This window comes from Narcine bancroftii, chromosome 1 (assembly GCF_036971445.1).
Source record: "Narcine bancroftii isolate sNarBan1 chromosome 1, sNarBan1.hap1, whole genome shotgun sequence".
In the NCBI taxonomy this organism is placed as follows: domain Eukaryota; kingdom Metazoa; phylum Chordata; class Chondrichthyes; order Torpediniformes; family Narcinidae; genus Narcine; species Narcine bancroftii.
Genome location: NC_091469.1, coordinates 389,325,345 through 389,334,061, shown reverse-complemented (window position 1 = coordinate 389,334,061; position 8,717 = coordinate 389,325,345). Strand labels below are relative to the sequence as shown.

The following is an 8,717-nucleotide window of genomic DNA, read 5'->3' as shown; positions in this document are numbered from 1 at the left end:
GTCGCGCGGGGCTCGCGCTGCCCAGGGGCCGTGTGCAGCCTGCCATGCCCGTCGCGCCGACAGGAAATCACAGGCGCTCGCCCATCCGCCGCACCGCTCGACAGGTGGGAGAAGTGACTGGTTGTGCGGGGAGCCTTCCAACTGGCTTGCCGGCTGATGACATCGACAGACTTCTTGTGTTACAATTTCTCGTGTTACAATGGGGAAGGATGTGCAATGAAGGGGGAGGATGGTGGGGGTGACATGACCAAAAAACAGCATCGTCTCTCGCTGCAGGGCGGGCCACCTCTAATACATTTTTGAAATGATCTTGCGGGCTAAATATAATTTGGCCCGCGGGCCAGAGTTTGACATGTGTGGCATAGGCAATCCTTAAAAGTGGTGTGTGAGTGGAAAGAAAAAGTTGGAGACCCACTGGTCCAGTTAGTCCCTGAAGTAGGTCCTCCTGCGGTCAGAATATGGCCCCTCTCGGTTTCATTTTCCTCTGTAAAGAGTGGCTTACGCTGGATCCCTAACACTGGGCACGTCAGAGCATCCTCACAGATTTCTCCCCAGGTCACCGCCGCCTGCACCCCTCCATTCATTTCTTCTGGGTCCCACCAGCCCGGCCCAGAGGGCTTCGAACCCAGCGCCTCGGCTTCTGCGCATGCGTGCGCCCTCTGACCCGAGCTGGGTGGTCGGGGAAGATGGCAGCGGCCGTGGTGGAGACGGCGCACGTTGCGCGATGTGCGAACCCGACCCCGCATGCAGCGGCGTGGGGGAGAGGCGGCTGCGTGGCAATCGCATCCTGTCGCTCCGTCGTGATTTACGAACCGGAGGTAAAGGTTGAACCGGAGCCCGCACTCACCGAATTTGAAAGCAAACGGAGGGAGGGAAAGACTCGGGAATTGAAAGGCGAGCTCCTTCGGGGCTGCGACAGGACTCCGGCCACAGGCAGTGCACAGTCTCAGGCGGCGGCAGCAGGGAGGGGGAGTCGACCTAATAGACGAGCACAGGCTGAAGCCAGAAACTGGCAACAACCCTGGAAGAACGCATCCAGTTTTGAAACACTGAAGTATGAGTGTCCAAAGCGGATTTCCCATGTTCACACTCGCAGTTGACTTTGACCATTCTTTTCCTTCCACTGATGCTCCTCGACCCGCCGAGTTTTGACAGCAGACTATCATTATTTTTGCACCACATTCCAACATCTCGTGTGTTTGCATTTTGTTGTTTCGATTTAGCTTGGGTTTCCCTCTCTGCGGCTGTTGTCATCACAAGAAAATCAGAAATTAAACACATACCCTTACTGAATGATTCATGACCAAGGCAAGCTGCTTTTTTAAAAAAAATGTCTGTTTCCAACATTCCTACAACTAATAACTGAACATCTAAGAGTAAAAGTAGGAACATTATTGCAGATGCATTAATTTTTAAATCATGTTAGTAAGTTTGCAAATGACACAAAGATTGATCGATTGTGGACAGATGATAGGTCAGTTACAAATATGGGTGGAGAAATGGCAGATAGAGTTTAATTCTAGTATGTGTGAGGTGTTTCGGAGGTCAACTATAATGGGAAAGTGCAATGTTAATGGCAGTAATGCATATAATATTACTGTTTTAAGGGATACGAGGTTCAAATTCCTGGTTCCCTGAATGTGCCTAGTCAAGTTGATGGGGTGGTAAAGAAGGTATGCTTGTTTCAATTGTATAAGTGTTGAGTAAGAGAGTGAAGAAGTCAATTTCAGTTACATGAAACTTTGGTCAGGTTGCACTTAAAGTGTTACATGCAATTCTGGTTGCCCCATTACAAGAAGTATATGGAGGTACATGATCGAGTTACCAGAATGTTGCTTTGATTAGAGTGTATCAATTATAAAGGGAGGTTGGGCAAACTTGGATTATTTTGTCTGATGTGTTGGAGGCCAAGAGGAAACCTGACAATTATGTGAGGCAGACAGAAACTTTTTCGTAGAGTAATATCAAAAACTAAAGTTCATGCATTTAAGGTTGACCAGAATTGCACACAGTAAAACGAAGTAGGATGTAACTAAAGTTTTTGATAGCTACAACATGACTTCCTTACTCTTACATTCAATGTGCTGGAAATTAAAATGCATGCATGCAATCTGCCTTCTTTACCACTCTACTTGTGTGATCACTTTCACGGAACTACAGACTTGTACATAGTTGTACGATTGAGATCAGTTGACAGATTTTTAGTTCTGATAACTGATAAAAGGCTCGCAGCTAATTTTTTTTACATCTTTGATCCAACAGAAAATGTGTGTGATTGAAATTCTGAATGGACATAAAGGAAGAGTTAACTGTGTGCATTGGGTTCAGAGACATAATTGTGGTAAGTGCTGATGTGTGGCTTTTTTAAGAGACAAAATAAACAGTTGAAAGTTAATCAGAAGTTATAGCACAATCATTATGTAAGATCTACATATTATTGTTTAAGTAATGTATATTGACACTGAAGTATTATCTGAACAACACTTTTGAATGGAGCCAGTAGGTGCTTTCAGCACCCAGGTCGCCTTCCTGGGACCCAGATGAGATTACTAGGTCACGTGTGCCTCCTGCACCTTTCAAATAGTAGCCTAGCCTACCTGTTAAATTGCCAACCTGATGATTTAAGGGGGATCCTGCCCCTGTGATACCGGGGTGAGTGATGTGTCATGCAGCCACAGGGAATCCCCTGTTCCCTGTGTTCTTTCTGTTTAAAGTTACAGAGTAACCAGGTGAGCCATTTCCACTTCCAAATAAGCAGAAGAGAACACTCAAGTAAGTTTTACTGGGTTCTCTGACCACCTCCGAGGTAAGTCTGGGACTGGATAGCTTTTGACCGGGCTTGCATGGTTTGGCTCTTTTAAATAGCCTTGTACCTGGGTCTTCAACCTAATAAATTGCCTAGTTAATCCCATTTTACAAGACAATTTGAAAGGGCCTTCTGTGATTTGTCCATTGAAATGCATCTTAAGATTCAGACTCTCAACATATCCTCTCAAATATGTAAGTCTTAGACTAAGTAAACTCAGTAGACTAAGCGGCGAACCAGTGAGGAAGCTCTGCGGCTGCTGGTGACTCGAGGCGAGGAACTCGTGGAAGCTGTAGGCTGCTGTTGGGAGACTCGTGGGTTGTGGACTGCTGGAGACTGGCTTAAACTGGCTGGAGGGGTATCAGATATCAGAACTGGGATGTGAGGAGGTTCTGAGGGCTCTTTAGGGTCCCTGACCGTGTTAGAGGTTTGGATCTGAAGTGATTGCCAATGATTTGACTGGACTTGGTGTGGCTGCAGAAGTGCTGGAGGCGAATCCACGGACACTCGGTGACTGGGTGGGGGGGGGGGGGGGACTCTCTTTTGCTTCTCTCTCTCTCTCTCTCTCTGACTGTAGTCAGACTAAGACTGTAAGAGGCGCTTAGGCCATTTCTGTTTGTGGCGAATCTGTCTGCCTTGCAGCAGGCAAAAAGAAATTTCATGTAATATGACACCTTTTTATTACTATGACAATAAATTGAATCTTGAATCTTAAACCTCTCTCATTTCACCATCAACCCATGTCCTTTGATTTGTATCTCAGTGGAAAAAGCCTGCTTGCATTTATTATCTCTGAACTCCTCGTTATTTTGTGTTCCTCTATCATATCTCCCCTCATTCTTCTACGTTCCATGGAATAAAGTCCTAACCTGTGTTACCTTTCCCTGTAACTCAGTTTCTTAAGCCCTAACAACATCCTGGTATGATCAAAATTGCATGCAATATTCCAAATTTGGCCTCACCAATGTCTTATACAACTTTACCCAACTCTTTTTCCCAAAACTTTGATTATGAAGGCCAATATGTCATAGCTCTCTTGACAGCCCTATCAACCTGAGATGTTACTTTCAGGGAATTATGTATTTATATTCCCAGTTCCCTCTGTCTTACTGCACTCTTCAGTGCTCTACACTTTGCTGTGCATGTCCCATCTTGGTTTATCCTTCAAAAATGCAAACCTCACACTTGTCTGCATTAAGTTCCATCTACCATTTTGCAGCACATTATTCCAGCTGGTCCAGGTCCATCTTCAAGCTTTGAAATCTTTTCTCGCTGTCTACTGTACCTCTAATCTTAGTGTTATCTGCAAACTTTCTGATCTAATTTACCATATTATCATCCAGATCATTAATATAGATGTCCAACATCAATGGTCCCACACTGAGGCACATCACAAGTTACAGGCTCCCAGTCTGAGAGGAAATCATCCTTTACCACTCTCTGGCTTCTCCCATCAAGCCAATGTCAAATTCAGTTTACTACCTCACTATAAATACTAAATGACTAAACCTTCCTGATTAACCACTGTGGCTTTTATAAGTGGGAAAATTGTGCATTGTTTGTCAAGGTTAATTTGGCTTGTGGCATTTTTTTAAACAAAATAGATTGAGATCATGTCTCTGATCACAAAATGGCAAATCTGAATATGTGGATTAAGTCAGTATGTTCTGGCCTATTGTAAATACTGCTCTTACTGTTTGAACACTGGAATAACTTAATTCTTCCCAAAGATTACTATCACTAAACCAGATAAGGTTTGGATATCTTCTTTGTTTAGTATTTATTGAGGAAAGGCATGGTTCTAAGAAATTCCTCAAGCATTGATGACTTTTCTGATATTTTAAACTTCAAAGTTGAAAGTTCAAATGTACTTTCAGTGCAAATATATACAACCCTGAGACTCTTTTTCCTGTAGGTGGATAGAATTTCTATTTATTGGTAACAGTAAACAAACTGACTGCAAATACAGAAAAATAAATATTCAGTAATAAATAATGAGCAAAGTAAGAGGCCTTGAATGAGTGTGTTGTTCAATAGTCTGATAGTTGAGGCGTAACAACTATTCCTGAACTTTGACGTTGAGTCCTGTGATACCTGTACCTCTTTCTTCATGGCAGCTTCGAGAACAGAGCACGTCCTTCATGTTATGGATCCTTGTTGATTGCTGCTGATCTCCAACAATAGCGTTTCATGCAGATGCTCTCGATGGTGGGGAGAGTTTTGTTTCTGTGGGATTGGGCTTTGTCCACTACCTTTTGCAAGGCTTTCCGTTCAGAGGTGTTGGTGCTCCCATACCAGGCCATGATGCAGTTGGTCAGCACACTTTGCACAGCAGGAGTGTGTCAAAATTTCTCTTGATATACCTAACCTCTGCTAAGTCACATCGAACATGTTTTGAAATATGAACAGAGCATGCTCAATATTCAACAGCCCAGGGATATGCATCCATGGAACAAAAAAGTTATTTTTTCAAGTTGGTGACTTGAACATCTAGTCTGTTTCTCGATTCACAGATGCTGTCCAGCGCGTTGAGTTTTTCTACTGTTTTTTTTTGTATTTCAGATTTAAAAGTATCGGCAGGTTTTGATCTTCATTCATATTTTAGTCTTCTTTAAAAATCAGATAATATTACTAAGATTTGATACCATATGTTGTCGTCATTTTTTAATTTGGGAGAATTATGTAGTCTAGAACAATGCATTTTGAATAAAATGGGACACATTTACAGCAGAGTTGTGAACCAGAATCCATGAATAGTCCAGACTTTGGAGTTAAAGTAACCTGGTAACACTCAGCATTAACTTTGATTAAAAGCTGCGCTCTTGCTCACTTGCTCTCTCGTGGGTAAATTATTACATGTACAAGTCATGACTAGTCTGGATTGTTGCTTTGAGCAACTGTAAAAGTGACAGTGTGCGTGTAGGCCTGACCATTTGTGAGGAAGGAGCATAGGGATCAATACTAATCTTTCACTTGTGCTTCTTACTGTTTTCCTCCACCAGATTGTTTTTTGCTCCAGATTTCAGTATCTGCAGACTTTTGTGTCTCTAATAAAATTTCTGATTTCCTCTTTGACACGTTCATTTGAAAATAATCTTGCGCAAATTCAATGATTATCAGTCTTGCATGAAATTGTTTACAGTACAACTCCGATTTCTCCAAAATCCTCATTAATCTGAATATTTTTAAAAAATTTCAGATATGAGGATATCCAAAACAAAGCAGAAACCCTCCTGTATCCAAAATGTTTTCAGAGCCGAACTGACCGGGGATGTCGGGCTGCCAGCAGCAGTGCAGGATTTCAGGCTTCCAGCAGGAGGGGAGGTGTCAATTTCATTCATTACTTAGCTAAGGAGGTAACATAAGAAATGGAAGCAAGCCTCAGTGTTCCTTGTGCCTGCTCACTGATTCAACTGTTATGACAGCTTAATTTTCACACCAGGCCCGGCTCTTAATTCCTTCAGGCTTGAAAAGTCTTTAATTTTCAGGTTTTAATATCATAATTGACAAAGTGTATCTTCAGACCTCTGAGATAGAGCAGTTTAAATGTACACAATTTGTTGAGGAAAAAAAATGATCTTCAAAGACTTTGACCCCTTGATTCACTAACCTGAGGCGACCACCTTTTACCCTCTAATCTGTTGTGGGTTTTTAAAAAAATACATAATGAGCATAAATCTCAATTTAAAATATTGGAGATATTCAGCTTATTCAACTTAATTTCTCCAAACTGATGCTGGAAACTGCACGTGGCACTGTGAATCTGCTGTCACCAAAGTCTTTTTATTTTTAACAGTTAAAATAAATATATTTTATCAGTGAGCTTAAGATTTTGCTATATTTCTTCGATGTAAGGGGAAAAAAAAAAACAAAGATCTTATTCTGGAGTAAGAAATAATTTGCTGGAGGAACTCAGTGAGTTGAGCAGCATCTGTGGGAGAAAAAGATTTGTCAGTGTTTTAGGCTGGAACCCTTCATTAAGACTAAGAGTTCAGAGAGGTTGGACAGAGGCCAGTAGACGATCAGTGAACCAGGGAGGGGTGAAAGAGGTGGACAGAGGCAGTAATTGGCAGGTGCCAGACAAAGGCTGGGAGGGGAAAGACGATAAAAGGGGTCAGTTGGAGACGAAGCATGATTCAGGATGCGCAAAATGACACGTAGAGTCTAAGGCTCTTATTTTGCTGATAAGAGAAGGTGATGATTGTGGGAGAAGGAGATCTGTTGGGGAAGGACAGTCAGGACTGGATGGACATGAGGGGGAACAAGGTGGGGGGAATAAGCCAGGGAAAATATGGGTGGGAGAACATGGATCTAGAGAAGGAGGGTAATGAGAATGGGTTGGAGTGGGGTTGTTGATGGAGAAGGGTGGGAAAGGAGTGGATGCTGTCTACATGGTCTCGCATGGGAGATTGGTCAACAGGGTTCAGTCACTTGGTATCCAGGATGAGATTTTGAATTGTATTAGATATTGGTTTTCTGGGAGAAGCAAGTTAGTAGTCGCCATTGAGAACAGCTTCTCTAGTTTACAGTGAACCTCACTCTGGCAGTGGAGAAGGCTAAGTCAATGTAGGAATGGGTGAAGAAATGACATACATCTGGGAGTTTGGAATTGCCATTGCCCTGTAAAATGGTTCCCATTTCTGAGCTTGATCTCACTGATATAGAGGAAGCTTCATTTAATGCATTAAATGAGGTTGGAGCAGATGCACTTGAATCTTTGCTTCATGTAAGAGGGCTGTTCAGAACCTTGGATAGTGGTAAAGGAGGAGGTGCAAGAGCAGGTGTTGCACCTCTTGTGGTTGTAGGAGAAAGTACCATGGGCCACGGAGAGGTAGGTCGAGAAGGATAAGTGGTCAAGGAACTCACAGAGCAATTGATCCCTGCAGAAGGCAGGAAGGGCTGAGGTCATTAGTGTGGCCGGTGGTGGGATCTAATTGCAGCTGGTGGAATTGAAGGATGTTGTCTTGATTGCAGAAGCTGGTGGATGCAAGATGAGGACAAGGAGAACCTTATCCCTGTTCTGTTTTGAAGGGGGGGGAGAAGGAGCAATGAGAGTGGAACCCTAAGAAAGAAGAAAATGCAGGAGATGGCTCTATTTGGCATAAGCAGTCTCGGCCTCCACAGATCATTGCCCTCCATCCTGTCAGAGACATCTTTCACTTGAACCCTCGTGTTTACTCTTACCTCTCTGGTATCTGCCAATCAACTGTCATACTACACCCTTCCCTGGTGCTCCAATCATCTTTGGCCTCTTTTTAATTCATCCCATTTTTTCCTTTGGTCTCAGTCTTTTTTATAATTTTTTATTTAGTACTTCACTGTTAACCACGTTAGTAACAATATTTACAAATATTCAGTATTAAAATATACACATATAGCGACTACTTCGGTAGAGCTACTAAAGCAATCCACCACACCAGGCTAGTAAACACAAGACTGCTGTATTCAGATTTTACAGTCTTCTTTTATATACCGCATGTCCCAGGCTCCATGGGACAAGATGGGACATCTTATGAGTTTGCTGCCGATCCACAGGATTGGCAGGTTTAAATTAAACCCTGTGATTGTCCCGTGCCTTCTGGCAGGAGACTCAGCAGATCAACATGCCATTCCTCGGTACGCAGCACCACGAGCATGCGATCCATTAAATGGGTGAGTACCCAGCTGTCTGTCCTATGGTTCCTCACGCCTGCAGAATTGCGCTAGCGACAGTTCGCCGCTCGGCCCGCCACACAGCCGCTACATTCCACACCCCCCCCCCCCCCCCCCCGAGAACTGTCACCAGAAACTAAAACACCAGCTGCATGCACCTTAGGTGGACGCCCTCACCATCTGGGCTGGGGGCACTGAATGGGTGAAGTGGGATCCACATGGGCAGGCTTGAGTCTGTCCACACTGAATAGCTGTGAAT

At 43.4% G+C, this 8,717-nt stretch overlaps 1 protein-coding gene across 1 annotated transcript in view; it reads left to right on the top strand.

Annotated features, from left to right (window-relative positions):
- The first annotated feature begins 677 nt into the window (after positions 1-677).
- elp2 (elongator acetyltransferase complex subunit 2) overlaps positions 678-8,717 on the top strand; it is a 197,616-nt gene continuing 189,576 nt past the window's right edge. The window contains exons 1-2 of the mRNA XM_069913639.1: positions 678-818; positions 2,263-2,341. Coding sequence (XP_069769740.1) covers positions 687-818; positions 2,263-2,341 — 211 coding nt within the window. The 5' untranslated portion in view covers positions 678-686. The remainder of the gene's footprint in view (positions 819-2,262; positions 2,342-8,717) is intronic.